The sequence below is a fragment of the Protopterus annectens genome, chromosome 4.part1 (assembly GCF_019279795.1).
Source record: "Protopterus annectens isolate FY-2018-M chromosome 4.part1, PAN1.0, whole genome shotgun sequence".
NCBI lineage: Eukaryota > Metazoa > Chordata > Ceratodontiformes > Protopteridae > Protopterus > Protopterus annectens.
The window spans coordinates 968303318-968326005 of NC_056734.1; the positions used below are offsets into that span (position 1 = coordinate 968303318).

Here is a 22688-nt window from a genome sequence, read left to right on the forward strand (position 1 = left end):
AGGGCAAGACAAAATGGTGGTACTGACAAAGACTGACCCTGGAATATCCCCCTTTGAATTTATATCACTGGGATAATAATTTGTCCTTTGTAATGGCTTAGTTTCACACTGGCTTGCCACTGTTTCATAGTTACTGCAATGTATTTGATTGGTATAAGGTGTATTAACACTTCGGCATGAACTTACAGTACCATTACATCTGTTATTGACTAGGTCATTTAAGTATGGGGAGATTCCTCAAGCTTGGGGATGTGCACTTGCTAAGGGAAAAAGGGACTAGAACAAATTCAGAGTCATAAAGACCTATATGTTTACTTTCTTGTTGTGAAAAAATAATGGAGAATTTTATTTTGGGTACATTATTGTCAGAATTGGAAAGGCTGGTATATGAAACCATATATCAGTATGCATATATTGAAAATAAATCTATAACCACCTGTAACAATGTTTCATAACAATATAACAACAGCTATAAATAAAAAAATTGAGCTATGATGTAATTTATATAGACTTAACTTCATCATTTGATAAGGTCATACACAAAACATTAACTTGTAAGTTAGAATAACTAGGTATTGAGGTAATCTTGATAAGATAACAAATAGGACATGGCAATTATCATACAGTAATTGGATGGGTAAAATTCTAGGTTACATTTAAGGTGTTCCACAGGGTCCTTTCCTAGGCCCTTACTTCTTAATGTTGTATCTTAAAGCTCTATCTTTTTCTTCTGAGGTGCTCTATAATCTGTATGCAGGTGACATGAAATTGGGTAACCTGATTACGTGTTACAGATAGGGCATGTCTGGAAAAAGACATGACTAAATTGACCATATGAGCATAAGAGATTAATGTGCTGATCAATATATCAAAAAGTAAGCATATGAGATTTGGGAGACATGCACTGAAAGGTGAATATTTAATATAGCATGCAGTGAGTGAAACTGTATATTCTTTTAAGGATTTGAGTACATGGAAGATCCGGCTTTGAGTTGTTCTAATCATATCAACCAATTTGTTGATGATGGTTATCAAACTTCTGGTTGTATAAAAAGGTTTATAAAGTCTTGAGAATCAGAAATGATGAAATCTTTGTTTGTAAGTTACATTAGTCCCAAACTAGAGAACAGAACAACAACATGAAAAATTTATAAGAACACGAGCATGAGTAAAGTATTAATATGCCAGGGGTATCCATGGATGTGAAAATTTAAGTTATTATGAAAAACTAAAATATCTGAACTCCTACAGTGTCTTATACAGATATGTAAGAGATGACCTCATTTAGGTATATAGGGCATATTGGGACAACCACCTGTGGAATGTTTGCGATTCTCAAAAAGTAACAAAGAATCATCAGACAACCTATGTAGAAGATTATAAAGGACTGAGATGTGTACTAATTTGTTCTCTGAGAGAGTAGCTGATACATGTAATAAACTATCAAAATTGCATTAAGCCAAGAACTAGTTTAGATATGTTTAAAAACACTTATTATGAGAATGACTGTTTTGGTATATTGGCAGGCTGTAAGGACATTATTGCTTGTGCTTGAAATATTTGTATGCATGTATGTATGTATCGTATACATCTGTAAGCATTCCATTATACATGTATGTGTAATGCTGTCAAATGTTTTTTTGTAATCTATTCATAGCATCCTTAGATTCAACTCTCTATTATGCCTTTGTTTAACAACAAATGATCCTTTGTTTCATATGGCTTTCTGTTATTAACTTTTTATCCTATTGCCATTACTTGTTTTTTTTCTAAATGACTATAAAGTCTGTCTGCATAATTTCCAGTATACAATGTGTGTATTGTTGGAGGACAAGTTTATTTATTTTATTAGTCCTTAGTTCTTAGGATGGCTTGCAGGTTCACTCTTAAGAAGGAGTATCACTTTTCTGTTACCCAAGTTGCTGTCTGTTTGGGATGAGCACATAAGTAATTAGTTCTTAGGGTTAAATCTTTGTGTAATGCCTTCAGTCAAAACTTAGACACTGCATCTAAGCCCAGGGTTTTCTAATTTAAGAGTTTTTATTAATTTTTACTCAATTTCTGTCTTTTACTTAATCCCATTTCATATAATCTGCATTATTTTAATTATTCTATACATTCTGTATCTTTGTTATGTTCAACAAGGTCTTAATAAATATTTCTCCAAAATGAACCTATTTCTTCTTCTTTTTTTAGATATTTCAGTTCCTCTTGGTTTATTTTACAATTTCCTATAAAACCTTTTGGGGTTATTATTGACTTGCTTATTTTGCACTTTTTTTTTTAATTCCTCTACATACCCTTTAAGGTTTTCCTGCTTGTCCTGATATTTTAAGTTGATTATTGAAAATGGTATAGGAAAAATCCTGTTTTGTTTTGTTACTGTATGTTGTTCTTAACATGTCGATCTTTCTAATGATACCTGATGATACGGTTCATTTTCTGTATTCTTCCAACAGTAATACTTCTTCCATGGGATTCATTAACACCTACACTAAGTGTACACCATTCAGAGTAAACAGACAGCACACGCATAACTCACACCTTCTTCCTAATTATAAGTTTCCTACTGATTCTCTTGCAGACTTAAATATTGAGGGAGATTCTTAAACGTTACCACAAAGTGCAGACTACAAGTATACTTAGTGTAATCTTTTTGAGTGACTAATAAGCACAAACATGTGGTGGGGATGTTCTTGACTACAGATTGTGTACACTTAGTGTAGGCGTTAAGTAATGGTTCCACAGCGGGATTCTGCCTGTTCCCTTCCTTCCCCTTGTTACTCTACATTGTTATGGCTACATATACATCTGTTATTAGTTTAGCTGCACAATAATATATCCTATTTATTTCTGTTATATCACATGAATTTCCCTTCATACCATTTTGTGTATTTACACTGAGTGTATCTATCTATAATTGGTTTCTTTCATCTATTTTAATATGACATTTCATCTCCATTAAGTCAAGCATGTTTTCCCTTAGATCATTTTCTTCTGGACTGAGAGCATCTTTTTTGCTCTTTGTTTCCTGAGTCTCCAAAAGAAGGTTTGAGAACATCATCCTGTGACATATCTTCTTCAAATGCACCCTGCTTCATCTGTTGCTCCTTAATATCTGGACCCAGTGGCCCATCATATTGCAAAACTACCTGTGTCAGGGATGCTACTGTTTCATGTTTCCATCTTTGCTGTAAACTTCAGCTAGACTTTTGTACAGGTCTCCTACATAAGGCTGCAGAACACAGCCCTGTGTCAAACTCTCTTCAGCTGTAAGTTGCTCCACCTGCTGCTCCTACATGTTGGGATCCACTGTTCCATTGTGTTGCCACACTGCTTCTGTTGGAGTTTCCAAACTAAATCCTTCACTTTGCAGATGGTCCGCCACTTCATTTTCTGTTTAACATTTTCTTTACTAATCTTCTTTTCTATAACCCCCCCCCCTTTGTGATCTTATTTTTTTATATTGTGAAAGTTTACATATTCGTGTGTCTTTGTCTGTATTTCTCCTCAAATATAGTTAGAGATGCAGTTTTCTGTGTGTGTTAATTAGTTTGGCTTTATCTTTTGTTTGTGTATACATTACACCATTTCAAAACTCTTTTTCTTTGCCATGTACATATTTCTCTTTTATACCTTTCAAAAACTCTGGTTGTAGTTCTTTATATTTTATCACTTTTTCAGTTACTTCGTTTTCCAGGAGGCCCAATGGTTCTTTGTCTATATAGTGTTTATACTGAAATTTATATTAAGGAGCATAATTTTTTATCCTTAGCTTTTGATGTTTTGATGTTTTTTGTTGTGCAAGAACTTTTCTTTCTTATAATTTCTCTCTCACTATTACTAAATATCCATTGTCTCAAATTCTGGGCATTCTGTGAAATAGCAACAATACATAATGGCTTCCTTATCCACAACAGTCCATTGAATCATTGTATATCTCTTTTTTATCAGTGTTTATGGTTTTTGTGAGGTACTTTTTCCTTCTACCATAGAGGACCACTCTATCCCTAAGCGTTTTCTAACCTTGTATTTAGAATATTTCCATGTCCTGAAGATTCTATACTGCCTTCTTTTCCAGTCCTTGCACCAATTCATACATTAGGAGCAGACACATTTTTTGTCTAGGAACCTATGCATGCAGTCTTCTTTTTTTAGTTTTTGACCTACCTTTTACCATGACATATAAAACACAGCCTATGTTTTCTACCATGTGGAGGTACTCATCAAGACTCGTGTATTAATTCAGTTCCAAAAATGCTATTCTCCTTTCCTTGTGATTTCATCTCCCCATTCAGACCCCTTTCATCTCTTCATTCAGATCCCCGTATTGGCCCTATAAGAAGGCCCAGCTCAGCATCCAGATATCTTGCCTGGACTACTCCTAAAATAAACATCTTATTATTATGTAATACTTTTGCATTTCAATTAGCAGAAAAGACAGTGTAGCAGAAATAATGGAAACATTAAGGAATTGTTGTGAGCCTAGCAAAGATATTTCTTTCATGCATCATTCATTATTACAATGAAGGAGAAAGACTATAGCTGTTTATATTACCGCACTAAAGTTTACATCCAAATAATGTAAAACTGGAGAGAAGCATAACCTGTTAGCCAGAGGGGATAGTGTGTAGCAAAAAAAAAAAATGAGCAGACAAGTGAAACAGAAATGACCTTATCAAAAACTGTGAAAGCATAAAGATGCATAAGTGGATATTTTAAAAGATTTGTAATGCTTTGGGGCTGAACCCATATTTAGTTTCAATGTGAAGACTTTGCCTCTACATCCTCTACCTGTATATCACCTGTCTCTGAGCTTACTGTACATCATGGAAAGGATAAACTATACAATTGTGATTTCTAATTTTCACAGGGATGTGGTTTCCCAAAAATGGGCATGAACTATTGTATGTCTCCCAAGCCTGTTTAGTCTGCCCTTTAAAGAGCCTTAATATTCTACCTCTCCTCCAGTCCCTCCTTAACCCTTCCAGTGTCCCTCGCTGTCTTGAACGTTCTGTGTATTCCTTCTACATCGCCCATTCCAGTAGTGTATTCCATAGGTAATCAAACCTCTTTCAGATATACAGGAAATGATTAGTCCATACAATCTGATCTTTGTGTCCTCTCCTTCACTCTCTGGTCAGCATGTTCAGAATGATCCTTACTCATCTCCCTGGCTTGATTTCGGGCACCAATGTCACATTCCTTCAGACTCTTCTGTGCTCATGTGAGCTGTAGCTCCTCAAGCTTGCGGACATATGCATGACTGCCGAGTCATACACCAATGCACCGGATGAACACGTACATAAATGCATGGAACTAGCCATACCCAACAGAACCAAGACGCTCTCCTCCAAAAAAAGGAAGCAAATCTGGTGGTCCCCTGCCATTAATAAAATCTACAACAGAAGGAAGAAACTGCTGCAAAAAAGGTGAACTCCCAAGACTGGAAAAACTCCCTTATTAGCCTCAACAAAAAGGCAAGATCCCTCATCAAAACCTCTAAAGCCAGCTATGAAGGCAGAATTACGGCAGACACTAAAAAAATACCACAAAGCCTTCTATAGTTATATCAAGAATCTCCACGGCAATACCCAGGTTTGCTCTGAGTTACTGCACAATGGCACCTCCTATATCGAGCCAACAGATATTGCCAACATACTGGCTGACAGATTTAGTGCCAACTTTACCCCCCCCCACAAAGGACCAATCACAATACCGGAGGAATGCCAGGTGCCCAGCATTACTGGAGCACAGGTTAAAGCTGCATTGTCCAAGGTGAAGAATATAGCTTCCATGGGACCCGACAAACAATATCTCTGGATGTGTTCTACATGAACTACAAAGTGAATTGGCACCACATCTGTGTGCCCTGTTCAATCACAGCCTCACCTCAGGCTTTGTCCCTACTGAATCCCGCACTGCTACATTCATCCTTCTCCATAAAGGGGATAAAGGGGGAGCGACTACAGACCCTGGAAATTATTGCCCCATTAGCCTGACGAGTCTGATATGTAAGGCTATGGAGCACATCATCATTGACCTAATTAACAAGGATATAGAGAATCTCCAAATTCTAGATCACATGCAATTTGTTTTTGTGAAAGGTAGATCATGCCTGCTCAACCTGATTGACTTCTTTGAGTCAGTCACCAGAGCTGTGGATGAAGGCAAGGCAGTTCATACAGCCTACCTCAATCTGGCCAAGGCCTTTGATACCATTCCCTACTCGGGGATTATTGATAAACTCGCCCAACTAGGCATCAACCCCTATATCACTTGGTGGGTTGCATATTGGCTCACAGATAGAACCCACAGTGTGAAAGTAGCAGACTCCAAGTCAGACTGCTGACCAGTCACAAGCAGAGTCCCACAGGGATTGGTCCAGGTCCACTCCTGTTTGGCATCTACTTCTCAGAAGATCAGGCCAACATGGAGGTACTCTGACTGACCTAGTTCACAGATGGCTGTAAGCTGGGAGCCATTATTAAATCCCAAGTGATGTAGACATCCTACAGAAAGGCCTCATTGAGACCAATGACTGGTGTTGAAACCATGGCCTTAAGCTTAATGCCAAAAAATGCGTCATCATCCCCTTTGGGAAAAACTCAGTTCTCACTAATTACCACATTGATGGGAGCCCACTAAGCACTGAAGGCGTTATAAGAGATCTGGGGACACAGGCTGACAGCAATCTCTCCTTCGACCACATTGCCACTGTTGTCAGAAAGTCCTTCTATGTGGCACATCTCATTAACAAGGATTTTGCATGCAGGAAGAAAGAGGTCATCATCTCTCTGTTTCTACTATTCACTCATTAGGCCAGTCATTGAGTATAATGCCCCATTTGGCATGTACCTCACCAGACATATGCAACAGCTGTAAAGGCCACAAAATTACCTCACAAACAGGATCCTAGGCCTTAAACACATGCCTTACATGGACAGACTCAAAAAACACCAGCTATTCTCTGTCTCATATCATCTACTAAGAGGCAATCTCTGCTTGACTTACAAAACCATGTCTGACCCAGCACTATTAGAAATGCTACATCTAACGAAATCCCAATCCTTCTGCACCACATGCTCCAGAAGCCTCAACCTCATTACCACAATTAACAGAACATGCTGGAGGGACAGGTTCATAACCCAGAGACTGTCCATGGTCTGGAATAGACTTCCCATACACATATTTACATACATATGAATACCTCATTGGCCCTCTGCAAGAGAAATCTTGATGAGTGGTGGGAAATAGAAAGTTCACTCTGGGGATCACTCCAGTGGCTCTACTTGATAGAGGCACTGGGAACTTACGTTGGGTGGTACGATGCCAAGGAACTTCTATGGGCTAGGCTTGTAAAGGCTCCAGGGCCATTAGCCTAGTACACGCATATGAACCTATGAACATATTCTTTCTACTTCATCCCATAGACCTTTGTAGTAGTTTACTCCTGGATTTCACAAAGCAGCTTGATGCTCTTTTACTCTTATGGCCATAGGAACTGAACATTGTACTCAGAGTATGGTCTGAACATGGCCCTGCAGAATGGAAACATTATCTCTTTGTTTATTAGCTCTACCCCCCTGTGAATGCATTCAAATATTCTGTTATTTGTTGGAATTACTCTGCTATTTTGCTCCTAGCGGTCCAGTTCAGATATGCACAGCACCTGCCCTATTGGAATCAGTTCTTCCTTCACACTGAGACTGTTCATGCATTCTTAGCCACCAAAATATTGCATAAGTGATTGGGTGCATTGGAATTTGAAGACAGCTGTGATATATTTTGAGTACAGAATGTGAAGCTTGATTTGCCAGACACATATTAAGTCGGAGTCAGGATATGCCCAAGTTTGTTAAACACTTATCAAGGACTAGTAAAAGATGAAAAATGCACAAACCACCAAGAAAATCGTTGCACAAGCAGTATGCAGACAATGAGAGCCAGTGATCCCTGAAATATTCCAATGTGTGTTTAAATCAAGCCAACACGTCCAGTTCAGTACAAAGCGCTTCCGTTCCAAAAATAAAAGCAGGAACTTCATCAGATACAAGGAAATTAAGGAAGTAAACTGTTTTAAATAGGAAATCTTACATGACATCACTTCCTGGATTAGTGAAAACCACTCCCAAGTCTAAAACAGTCTTCTGGAACAGAAGTCTGAAACACTACACATAAATGTTTCAGCACAAAACAGTATAAATGTCAAAATATAAAAATATATAAATATATAAAAAATACATATAAAAACCGATTGTGCAAATGCCAACACCCTAAACTATGTATTATAAACACAAGAATAAAAATGTAAATATGTGTATATATAAAAATGCTTTTAAGATGCTTTTGAAAAAAATATATATGTATATAAAAACATGTAAGTAAAATATGCATATAGTTAAACATTCATTAGGAACAAATGAATACATTTCATTTATATAAACATATAACAGGTATGAAGACCATTAAAAAAAAAAAAAAACATTTTTGTACCATATCCATATCTAAAGGGAATGTTTCACCTCTCAAGAGCCCTCAATTTAAGCAGACTGCTTATGGAAAGGCTGTCATTTAAGCCTGGTCCATGAGTGGCTTCAAGTCGTAATTGCCATAGCACTCGGCTTGTTCGAGTAAATATGGCCAGGCTGCCCCCCAGTTATGTCTTTTTTGTACTTCAAGTACTACAGATTTGAACAAGTGATTGTTGTACTCACTAATGTGTCTAGCAAGTGCATTCATTTCACTAGTATCCCTTATATTCCTAAGGTACTCGCTGATCATATTTTTAAGCTTACGTTCCATCTTCCCCACATAAAAACATGGGCAAAAGGAACATAAAGCACAATAGACCACTCTTTCAGTTAAACAACTACACCTCTCAGGTATTTTTCTTTTCGTTCTATTAATTTCACATTCACTGACTTCCAAAATGAAAGGGCAAAATTTACATGCCCCGCACTTAATCATCTGACCCTTCCTATAGATTCCATCAATATTACATTTGAAAATGTTCTTCAAGTTAGGGCCCTTCTTGAAAACACACACAGGTTTTTCTCTTAAGATTTTAAAAAATTCTCTGTCACTACTCCTCAAATTCCAATTCTTACACAGAATATCTTTAATAGTGTATGCATCATTTGAGAAGACAGTTGAAAAACTTGTGTGGTAATTAGTTACTTCAGACCCAGAGGAATGGTGCCCCCTATATATTTCCTGATTATAGACAATTGTCTGGTCATTCACAACTGTGTCCGTGACTGTTTCAGTTATGTTCAACCCAGTCAAATCAGGATGGTCAGTATTAGGGCTGCCCAAATTAGTGCAAAATACCTGCATTGTCTTTTCTCACTAACCTTCGTCATGATGTTGTCAATTAAATTGGGGGGATAACCTCTTCTCAAGAACATTTCCTTCAAGTTAAGGCATTCTCTGGTGAAACCTATCCAAGTTGTCACCATTCGTGCTGCACTCACATCATCATCTTCTTTCGGCTGTTCCTGTTAGGGGTCGCCACAGCGGATCACCTGTTTCCATTTCTTCCTGTCATCTACATCTTGCTCTGTCACACCAACCACCTGCATGTCCTCTCTCACCACATCCATAAACCTTATCTTAGGCCTTCCTCTTTTCCTGTTACCTGGTAGCTTCATCCTTAGCATCTTTTTCCCAATATACTCCGCATCCCTTCTCAGCACATGTCCAAACTAACGTAATCTTGCCTCTCTGGCTTTGTCTCCAAACCTTCCAACCTGGGCTGACCCTCTAATATACTTATTCCTAATCCTGTCCACCCTCGTCACACCCAGTGCAAATCTTAACATCTTTAACTCTGCCACATCCAGCTCAAACTCCTGCCTTTTTGTCAATGCCACTGTCTCCAACCCATATAACATAGCTGGTCTCACTATCCTCTTGCAGACCTTCCCTTTCACTCTTACAGGTACTCATCTGTCACAAATCACTCCTGACACTCTTCTGCACCCACTCCATCCTGCCTGTACTCTCTTCTTCACCTCTCTTCCACACTCACCGTTACTCTAAACTATTAATCCCAAGTATTTAAACTCATCCACCTTTGCCACCTCTACTACTTGCATCCTCACCATTCCTCTATCCTCCCTCTCATTCACACACATATATTCTGTCTTAGTCCTGCTGACCTTCATTCCTCTTCTCTGTAGAGCATATCTCCATCTCTCCAGGGTCTCCACCACCTGTTCCCTACTCTTACTACAGATCACAATGTCATCTGCAAACATCATAGTCCATGGGGACTCCTGTCTGATCTCGTCTGTCAACCTGTCCATCACCATTGCAAATAAGAAAGGGCTCAGAGCTGATCCTTGATGTAACCCCACCTCCACCTTAAATGCATCCGTCACTCCCACCGCAGAGCTCACCGCTGTCACACTACCTCGTACATATCCTGTACCACCTCTTACATACTTCTCTGACACTCCTGACTTCCTCATACAATACCACAACTCCTCTCTAGGCACCCTGTCATATTCTTTCTCCAAGTCTACAAAAACACAATGCAACTCCTTCTGACATTCTCTGTACTTCTCCATCAACACTCTCAGAGCAAACATTGCATCTTTCCCGGCATGAAACCATACTGCTGTTCACTAATCATCACATCCCTTTTTAACCTAGCTTCCACTACTCTTTCCCATAACTTCATGCTGTGACTGATCAATTTAATCCCTCTGTAGTTACTACAGCTCTGCACATCACCCTTATTCTTAAAAATTGGTACCAAAACTCCACTGCCATGCTTCCACAGGTATGTCATCTGGGCCAACAGCCTTTCCATTCTTCATTCTCTTCATAGCTATCCTTACTTCCTCCTTGCTAATCCACTGTACTTCATGATTCACTATCCCTACATCATCCAACCTTCTCTCCCTCTCATTCTCTTCATTCATCAACCCCTCAAAGTACTCTTTCCATCTCCTCAACACACTCTCCTCGCTTGTGAGTATGTTTCCCTCATTATCCTTTATCACCTTTACCTGCTGCACATCTTTCCTAGCTCGGTCCCTCTGTCTAGCCAATCAGTACAGGTCCTTTTCTCCCTCCTTAGTGTCCAACCTTTCATACAACTCTTCATATGCCTTATCCTTAGCCTTCACCACCTCTCTTTGCCATGCACCTCATCTCCTTATACTTCTGTCTACTTTCTTCATCTCTCTGACAATCCCACTTCTTCTTTGCCAACCTCTTTGCCTGTATACTCTTCTGTACTTCCTCATTCCACCACCATGTCTCCTTGTCATCCTTCCTCTGTCCCGATGTGATACCAAATACCTTTCTAGCCATCTTCCTTACTAGCTCTGCTGTAGTTACCCAGCTATTTGGTAACTCTTCACTGCCACCCAGTGCCTGTCTTAACTCATCCCTGAACTCCACCTCACAATTGCCCTTTTTCAATTTCCACCATTTGATCCTTGGTGCTGCCCTCACACTCCTCCTCCTCTTCTTGATCACCAACGTCATCCTACAAAACACAATCCTATGCTGCCTAACTACACTTTCTCCGGCCACCACTTTACAGTCTCCAATCTCCTTCAAACTGGCCCTCCTACATAAGATATAATCCACCTGTGTGCATCTTCCTCCACTCTTGTATGTCACCCTATGCTCCTCCCTCTTGTTAAAATACATATTCACCACAGCCATATCCATCCTTTTCGCAAAATCCACTACCATCTGACCTTCTGCATTCCTTTGTTTAACACCATACCTACCCATCACTTCCTCATCCCCACTGTTCCCTTCACCAACATGCCCATTTAAATCTGCTCCAATCACCACTCTCTCACCCTTGGGTACAGTCATCACCACTTCATCCCATTCACTCCAAAATTTTTCTTTCTCATCCATTGCACACCCAACTTGTGCAGCATATGCACTAACAACATTCATCATTACACCATCAATTTCCAGCTTCATAAACATCACTCTATCCGACACCCTTTTCACCTCCAAAACACTCTTCACATATTGTTCCTTCAGAATAACTCCTACGACATTTCTCCTCCCATCCACACCATGATAAAACAATTTGAACCCACCTCCGATACACCTAGCCTTACTCCACTTCCATCTGGTCTCTTGCACACACAATATACCAACCTTCCTTCTGTCCATCATATCAGCTAGTTCTCTCTCTATACCAGTCATACTGCCAACATTCAAAGTTCCGACCCTCACTACCACAGTCCTAGCCTTTCTCCTCTCTTCCTGCCTTCAGCCATGCCTTCTGCCTTTTCTCCTCCTTCGGCCAACAGTAGCCCAATTTCAGCCAGCACCCTGTTGGCTAACAGTACTGGTGGTGGTCGCTGTTAGCCCGGGCCTCGACCGATCTGGTATGGAAATATTAACTGGTGACTGCATGAAAAGATTTGGCGAAGTTTTACGCCGGATGCCCTTCCTGAAGCAACCCTCCCCATTTATCCGGGCTTGGGACCGGCATAAAGAAATGCACTGGCTTGTGCATCCCCAGTGGCTGGGTTTCGTGCTGCACTCACAAATTGCCCCTTAATAACTGCATGTTTCTAAGTGAATGGGTGGCAGCTGTCGAAATGCAGAAAACTATTGGAATAGGTTTCTTTTCTGAAAATTTCAGCCACAAATCTCTGTTGTTCCAGATCTTTCTTTAACAAAACCTCAAGATAGTAATTTTCACATGCATTAACACTATATGTGAACCTCAAAAAGGAGGTTGAGTTGTTAATATAGTTAATGAATTCAACAATTTGGTCCCTAGGGCCTTTCCATAAAATAAACATGTCATCCAAATACCTCATGTAAGTATGACAGAATCGGAAATATGTTGATTGTTTCAAAGTATGTTTTTCCCATTCCAACATGACGATATTGGCGTACAACCCCCCCACATGCTGAACCCATAGCACCCCTTGTGTTTGTAAATAATACTGATTGTCAAACAAGATAAAGTTGCTTATCAGCACCAAATTCAAAATCTGTTCGTATATATTGATTTTGTCCTGGGGTATTCCCTTAGAAAACAAATAATCACAAAACCATTCCTCCCCGATGGAATGTGGGATGACAGAATATAAATCTACTACATCAATTGTAATAAATAAAAACTTGGACCTAAAACAAGTGTTATTGATTTATTTAAGAAGTCCCAGGAATCAATACATAAGTGGGGTTCATCCAAAAGTAACTTTTTCAGTTCAGTATCCAGAAATTTGGCTAAGGGGTGCGTGATTGCTCCCCGGGCATCAATAATGGGACGCATGGGTGGTTGTTGAATGTTTTTCTTGGAGTTTCAGCAAACCAAAAATTGTGGGTGCAATTGGAAATTCCATTGTCAGATAATGTAGTTTGTGGATTGAAATGAGACCATCAATAAAGAAGTCCTGGATGTACCCCCTTATTCTATTGAATGTGCCATTTAACTCATTTAAGGAACTTTCACACTAAGTATCTGTCTCCAAGATAGATTTCATTTTGTTGATATAGTCATCAGTTCTCATAATGACAACCCCACCCCCTTTATCTGGTTTCATTATTCTGATGCCATATCGTTGTTTCAAACAATTAAGCTCATCTCTCTCTTCTTTAGTTAAATTACCACTGAAACTGTTTCTAAACCTGTTACCCAGATTTCTAATATCAAGTTCACAAACTCTCTCAAAGGATGCTAAAATAGGATGGGTTGGGGGGATTGTAAGAACTGGATACCTTGAGTGGTTGACATACCTGTTCTACCCCTTGAAACAAAACCTGTAAATTCAATTTCCTCACATAAAGTTTTAAATCAACCAGTGTATTCACAGTGTTTAAGTATTGACTAGGAACAAACATAAAACCTTTTGCCAAGAGGTCACAAGTAGTTACATTCAAGGAAATGTCAGTCTAATTGTAAACTTTAAAGTCTCCAGTACTGTTGAGGTCAATATGTATTTATTCTTGTGTTTATAATACATAGTTTAGGGTTTTGACATTTGCACAATCAGTTTTTATATGTATTTTTATATTTTTATATATTTTTATATTTTGACATTTATACTGTTTTGTGCTGAAACACTTATGTGTAGTGTTTCAGACTTGGGAGTGGTTTTCACTAATCCAGGAAGTGATGTCAAGTAAGATTTCCTATTTAAAACAGTTTACTTCCTTAATTTCCTTGTATCTGATGAAGTTTCTGCTTTTATTTCTGGAAGGAAAGCGCTTATACCTTTTTGTTTGTCTGAATAAAGAAAGTATCCTTGTACTGAATTGTACTGAACTGGACGTGTTGGCTTGATTTAAAGCACACACTGAAATATTTCAGGGCTCACTGACTTATCAAGGACTATAGCTTGGAGCCTGTAAATGTCTCTTTTTTAAAAGATGCAAAAACAGCAAAGCAGTTTCCCCCTAACTAGTACAACTGTTATAGTCCCTGCACTATGTTTCATTGTGGCCTTTGTTCTCATATGGTCAAATGCATGCATCCAGCAATGGATGTCAATTATATGGATATCTATGGATATCTTGTACCCTTTTTTTTATTCCTTAAAGCTCCTTGTGTCCACCTCACCATGTGTCACTATGGTTTGTGTTCTCATATGATCACATGCATGCTCCCAGCAAGGGATGTCAATGAAAGGGTTACCTAGGACATGGTAAGCTACTTGTGTCCACCACATACATGTTTCCAGCAGTGGAGGTCAATGATATGGTTATCTGGGACACTTTTGATATTCCCTAAAGCTCCTTGTAACTACTGTGTGTCACTACCATGTGTGTTCTCATATGGTCACATGCATGCTTCCAGCAATGGATGACTGAAGGGCGCAAAGTAATTTAGGATTGTTGTACTACCCCTTTGCTCTCCATCACGGACAAACATTTGCACATTCCTTGTGGTTTCTTTCTTTTTATTTGGCATTCTCAGTTTCACTTGTAGTGCTATAAATTTATTCTATTTTTATTATTTATTTGTAAAGCATTTTGTATCCAGAACTGAGGATAAGTTCCAGTTACTTATTGAATAGTATAAATAGTATAATATCCTGTTAGTAAGCCTTAAGAGCTTCTATATTTCAAAATGTTAATGTACACACTTACTTTGCAGCAGAGGATCCATGTTATATTCCAATGTCTGTTTGAAGATGGAATGATCAAGAATTTCACTTTGAACCAACTGTGAAAAGTCAGTGGTAGAAATATTTAGAAAAAAAATGTTGGGAGGTACAACCCCCTGGGTACAGAAAATTGTCAGCAATTATTTTTCAATATGCTCATGGTGCAAGTCTTCTCTCTCCTCATCTTCAGACAGTTGGGATTCAGAATGTAATATTAAAACCAAGAAGTAAGATGCCACACACACCTTTACACCTCTGCTACAGATGTGCAACACATGCAGGAGCTGAAGTACAACTCTGACCAATATAATTCTTGCATATACAATATAGTCAATTAATTTCTTCCAGCTGTGGGAATTCCAAGAATTTTCTTAAAATCTTAGAAACTATTGTAAGTTTTATTCACAAATGTGGCTTTAAATGACACACACTGCAAGTGCACAGTCTTCCAGCAGATTGATACACCCCACTATACCAGGTTAATTTCATCAATCAAAATTGAATTATGAAGAATAAATTGAAGGTATGCTTTTGTAAAGCATTAGCATAATAAATTTGCTGTATCATCAGCTAAAAGTAGACATCTCATCTAGAGAACATATAGCAACAGAAAGTGTACAAGAAATGTGCAGTTTCTGGCTTTTGTTAAATAAGTCTGAATGCAAATTTGGATCTCGTGCATGAAGGCAGAGATGCCAAGAAACAAGCATGTATAACTTACATTAATGTCCCCATTGTGAACAAGCTGATAAGCAATGTCTTTGCACCCAGATGATATGGCATCTGCTGGCATGTCGGCATCTCCATACCAGTCTCTGTCTGAAATGTGGGCATATGCTCCTGCAGGAGATGCATGCTGTACACGGGTGGTAGTCACAATACCAACTGACTTCCCTGGACAAAATGAACAGTAAAGTAAGCTTAAATAGGAAATTTTAAATTTCAAAGGAAACATTTCATTTTAGAACTCTAAGCAGTTCACACATATTTTAATGTATAGCTTCATAACTGAAAAGCTAGTATTAACAATACTGTGCATATTTCAACCAGAAGACATTTCATTTCTACTTGGGTCTTTATCCTATACCCTTTTCTGCAGTTTGCTGGTTACGGCTGCTTCTAAGCATCAAAAAATCTAAACTAATTCTATTTACCTCTAGCATTTAGAATAGCAGTTGCACAGCGGACGTGTGCTAGGCCCATAACCTAGATCAATTTCTTTCACCAGAAGGCTCTCTTCAGCGTACCCTCTTCCAACTGTACCAAAACTGAACTAGTAACCCAGACAAAACTTTTAAGTATTATAATATGGATGGATGATATGGATGGATTTCCTGCACACCAGCAAGTTAAATGGCATCAGAAATACCCAAGTCTAGGGATCTAAACCTCTTCTCCAACATCAACAGAATGGCTGGGAGGGACAGGTTTATCTTGTAAGGGATACCACAGCTCAGGAACGGAATGCCCACCCATGTAATACAAAGCTCATCCATGTCCATTTTCAAGTACAACTTGGATCTTTGGATGGAAAACAGAAAATGTATCCCAGGACAGCCCTCTGTACTACTAATGTCAGAGGCAGCTCTTAATTCTTTATCCCATGCATGGGTCCTCTCAAATTATCTATGGTACAATCCCAGTTATTCTCATTACAGGAAATATATAATGAACCCAGGGATGGGTAAGGACATTGTAACACCAAATGGGATAGGTTAATTCAAGCACAAAAATCTAAATTGTCTGGGCTTGAAATTGCCCATAAGGGTAGCCAGCATAGTATTAACCTACGAACATATGAAACTATCAGTGATCAAAATATTAAAATTTGACTTTGATCCCCTCTGTAGGATAACTTACATATGACACTAGGAAAACAACTGTCACCATTTACCTACTACCCATCCTTCTATATGGTGCTCCCATTATTATAAATCTGTAAGCAAGGAAAAAACACTCAAAAATATAAAAAAACTGTTTCACATTACTTTTCTTGACTGGAATTAAATCTACAAGCCACCCAATCCCACCTACTCAAAAAATGTTACACTAATATATCAAAACATTGCTGTTAATTTGCCATATAGAATGCACCATTGCTTATATCTACAACTTAAACAGCTTTAATGGACTAACCCTATATTTCCCTTAAATAGTCACTACTCACAACCTAATCTACAAATCAGACAAATGCCACAGCAATGGCATCATAATTAATCACTGCTCTATCAATAGAACCCTCCAGTCAATAGGCAAACACCTATTACTAGAAGCTAATGTTAGTAGTGGACATTGTACTTATTTTACTGTTTATTCTTCACATTTATCTTACTCTCTTTTATCTCTCTCTCCCTCTCTCTTGTTGCTAATTATTTAGGCCATTAGAAATGTTTGTAGGATATAAAATGCTATCAATTTATTTCTGTAGTGCAGTTGCTCTACTTAGCTGTTGTTAATGTTCAAGGTATTTTATTTCATTTTGCTTTCTCACTTTTTTGTCTTTTAATCATAAACTGTAAATAGTCATGTTTTCCTTAGAAGTATTGTTTTTGTTTTGTAACCTTTTGTAAACTTAATGTATGTTATGCTGATGGAGCTTTTCTCCATGAGCCTCTCCTGAAAAAGGGCCCTGTGCTCAGTTGGACTATCCTGGTAAACAAATGCCAATAAATTTAAAAAACAAAATAAATAAATAAAACACCAACAAATAAATTAATTCTCCATAGATAGTGAACAGAGAGAGAAGAACTGCAAGCTTTCAAAAGACATTTGTTTTTACAGTAGGTCATGCTATCAACATCTCATGTATATGATTCATGCTATCAACATCTCATGTATATATGTCATGCTATCATCTCATGTATATACGTCATGCTATCAACATTTCATGTATATGTGTCATGCTATCATCTCATGTATCAACATTTCATGTATATATGTCATGCTATCATCTCATGTATATATGTCATGCTATCAACATTTCATGTATATGTGTCATGCTATCAGCATCTCATGTATATGTGTCGTGCTATCAACATTTCATGTATATGTGTCATACTATTATTTCATGTATATATGTCATGGTATCAACATCTCATGTATATATGTCATGCTATCAACATCTCATGTATATGATTCATGTATATGATTCATGCTATGCTATCAACATCTCATGTATATATGTCATGCTATCATCTCATGTATATATGTCATGCTATCAACATTTCATGTATATGTGTCATGCCATCAGCATCTCATGTATATGTGTCATGCTATCAACATTTCATGTATATGTGTCATACTATCATTTCATGTATATATGTCATGCTAACAACATCTCATGTATATGATTCACGTATATGATTCATGCTATCAACATCTCATGTATATATGTCATGCTATCATCTCATGTATATATGTCATGCTATCAACATTTCATGTATATGTGTCATGCTATCAGCATCTCATGTATATGTGTCATGCTATCAACATTTCATGTATATGTGTCATACTATCATTTCATGTATATATGTAATGCTATCAACATCTCATGTATATATGTCATGCTATCAACATTTCATGTATATGTGTCATGCTATCAGCATTTCATGTATATGTGTCATGCTATCAACATTTCATGTAAATGGGTCATACTATCATTTCATGTATATATGTCATGCTAACAACATCTCATGTATATGATTCACGTATATGATTCATGCTATCAACATCTCATGTATATATGTCATGCTATCATCTCATGTATTTATGTCATGCTATCAACATTTCATGTATATGTGTCATGCCATCAGCATCTCATGTATATGTGTCATGCTATCAACATTTCATGTATATGTGTCATACTATCATTTCATGTATATATGTCATGCTAACAACATCTCATGTATATGATTCATGTATATGATTCATGCTATCAACATCTCATGTATATATGTCATGCTATCATCTCATGTATATATGTCATGCTATCAACATTTCATGTATATATGTCATGCTAACAACATCTCATGTATATGATTCACGTATATGATTCATGCTATCAACATCTCATGTATATATGTCATGCTATCATCTCATGTATATATGTCATGCTATCAACATTTCATGTATATGTGTCATGCTATCAGCATCTCATGTATATGTGTCATGCTATCAACATTTCATGTATATGTGTCATACTATCATTTCATGTATATATGTAATGCTATCAACATCTCATGTATATATGTCATGCTATCAACATTTCATGTATATGTGTCACGCTATCAGCATCTCATGTATATGTGTCATGCTATCAACATTTCATGTAAATGGGTCATACTATCATTTCATGTATATATGTCATGCTATCAACATTTCATGTATATGTGTCATGCTATCAGCATCTCATGTATATGTGTCATGCTATCAACATTTCATGTATATATGTCATACTATCAACATTTCATGTATATGTGTCAACATATTTTCTCATTATCCTTCCGCACGTCCCCCCTCTATAAACTACGGGAATGTCTTTGTTATGTACTTAATAAATGCACCTTACATATTATGTTACATGGGTTGTGTATGAAATGGGTCCTCAGGCCATTTCACTCACCAAGTAAACACATATAAAGTAAATAAAATAAAAAAAATAAATTCTGTAGAGGGTGAGGATGGCTGTAATACTGAACAATTATAGCAGTCATTGCTGCTTTAGTAGAGTTTGATGCCTAAAGTCAGTGCTGAATTATGAATACTACTCCTCAGTGTTTGTTGGATATTAATCACCTGACAGTACTTTAGTGGGGAAAGCATGGACCGGACTCTAACTGTACCCATAATTCTAGATGACTGCATCCATAGCCTACCAACAATGTTGTTGTTGTTGTTTGTCTTTTGGCTTTTCCCCAGTTAGGGGTCACCACAGTGGAACTCCGGTCCGCTAATGATTGGCAGTAGATTTTCATGAACACCGAAGTGCCAGCTCGACGTTCAACCTATAATGAAGGCACACCCATTTACGCATGTCTTTCGAACGCCCACCCAACCACGGGGAGGACATGCAGACTCCACACAGAAAGCACTCCCCGCACTCTAGCCGAGAATCAAACAGGAGAACTTTTTGCTGTGAGGCAACAACAATACCGCTGCACCACCGCAGATTCCATAGCCTACCAACAGTGACCTCAAATAAACTGCTATTTCAGGGAAAAAGAAAGAAAAAGAAAATGAGCACAGGGGAACATAGTACTCTACTGCACTAAGAATAGTACCCCCACCCCCTATTGTTACACTTTTAGAAAAGTGACCCCATAACACTTTGATGTTGGAGAACTCAGTGCTTAGTAAATTTTCAGACCCTTAACTTCACTGCAGAAAGAAAGAAAGAATAAATGTATCTTATCTTGGGGGTTTGCAAATTTATGCTATTAAAGGTTTACTTTTAAGACTATTTAAGGGGCCATACCATAGCAAACAAATTCTAACTGATGCTGGAGTTAATGCTTTATGTGTAGTACCATATGACAAAATACTAAAATAAGTTGTACAACTGTGTCCTGAACATAACGTTAAGCACATTCTGTGAGGTTCTTCCATCACCAAAGTTAACAGTCTGCAATACACCAGGGCTAGGCACTGTAACAATTGGTTAAAGTTTTTTTTTGTGTTTTTAGAATACTAAAATAGCTTTGGGAAGAAACTATCCTAGAGCAAACTACGCTTTTCACAAGATTGCTTGCATCAGAGTCATACAAGAGGATCTTATTTTACTGACAACCTTCTTGCAGAAATCCAGAATTTTTATGGGTGAACTTTCCTGGGCTGAACACTCAGCTTGAACAATAAGACTTGATAACTTTATACTTGCTTACTACCCATTAAGCTGGCTGTCATGTTTTGGGCAAGTTTGTATACAGTACTCTAGCTGTGGTCTTCTGGTCTTTTTCAACAGTTCACCTTCAAGTGTTCCTTGGCATACATCTCTTCTGTTTGCCTTCTGGAATGCTGTAGAAAGTTGTTGTTGAGACGGAGTCTTGTTTACTTCTGATGACATGTTCAATCAATTTCCATCTTATTCTCATTATGGTGGTGACCATAGTCTCTTACTTGCATCTGGTGAGCAGTCCATAATTGGTGATGGTTTATGACCAGAAAATGAGCAGGATTCTTTTCAGGTTACTGGTGTGGAAGGCCGACAGTTTGGTGACATTGATTTTATCATTTGCTAGCATTCTGATCCATAGAATAGTGTGGACAAAAGACAACTCTGGAAAAGCCAAACTTGGTGTTGCTGCTGTACTGAGATGACCTCCCCATGTTGTCCAGCATCCTGAAGACATCCTTGGCCTTGTTCAGTCTGCCCTTGATGTCTATGTCTGCCCCTCCATCATGTCTGACAGTACTGCCTAGGTAGGTGAACTCTTCATGATAACTTTAAAAAGTCACATATTTTACTTACTTAAACATTTATTAGCCAGATAAGCAAACAGGTGCAATGACCTTTTTTCAGGTACAATCTAAGACAAATGTCATAAAATGATTACAGAATGCATGATAAAGACAACACATTATAGAGTACAATGCCCCTTTTGGTATGTACCTCACAAGACATCTACAACAACTGGAAAGGCCGCAAAAATACCCCACAAAGAGGAATACTTGCCTCAAACAGATGCCTTATGCAGACCATCTCAAAAAACTCCAGCTTTACTCCGTCACATATTGCCTACTCAGAGGCGATCTCTGCCTAACATACAAAGCTATGTCAAACCCAGAGCTGTTGGACATGCTCCACTTAAAGAAATCCCAATCCCTCCGAGCTACACGCTCTAGGGACCTAAACCTTGTCACCACAATAAACAGAACATGCTGGAGGGATAGATTCCTGTCCCAGAGACTTCCCATACTCTGGAACAGACTACCTATCTATGTCAAACAGAGCTCCTCATTAGCACTCTTCAAGAAAAATCTTGATGATTGGATGGGTAATAGGAAATTCACCCCGGGGATCACTTCTGTGGTTCTGCTTGACAGGGGCACAGGAAAATAATTTTATTGGGTGGCGAAAGCCAGGGTACCATTTTGGCTAGGCTTGTATAGGCCCTAGGGCCAATAGCCTAGTACCTACCTATGAATCTATGAACCTATGAACAGAAATTACCTTTAGGTTTGGTAAAGAAGAAGGAATGACTTATAAAGATAAGTACAGTCTAACAATATTTACACCATACATACAGTACTTGTGACATATATTTAGAATGTAATTTAGGGAGAAATGATAGACATAAGTATGGTCCTGTTAATAGTTTCGTAAAGGGGAGTGAGAAGAAAAAGATGTTATTGTAATGAAAGAGAGTGAATGTAACACATAACGGAAATTGATGCAGTTAGCATAAAAGACTGAAGATTAAATACTGAACAATGAGACTGTGTAGAACATATGTACTTAAACAATGCAAGGGGTTTAAAGAAAAAGAGATGATGAATTAAAATACTTGGCCTATTTGCACCGTGTTTAAATCCTATTAATAACTGAAGCCTGGAAGTCTTAGGACACATATTTTCCTGATT

The 22688-nt window shown here is 38.0% G+C and overlaps 1 protein-coding gene across 1 annotated transcript in view; it reads right to left on the reverse strand.

Annotated features, from left to right (window-relative positions):
• LOC122801137 (intestinal-type alkaline phosphatase-like) overlaps positions 1-22688 on the reverse strand; it is a 457280-nt gene that overhangs the window by 239766 nt on the left and 194826 nt on the right. The window contains exon 4 of the mRNA XM_044070678.1: positions 15832-16004. Within this exon, the coding sequence (XP_043926613.1) occupies positions 15832-16004 (173 nt within the window). The remainder of the gene's footprint in view (positions 1-15831; positions 16005-22688) is intronic.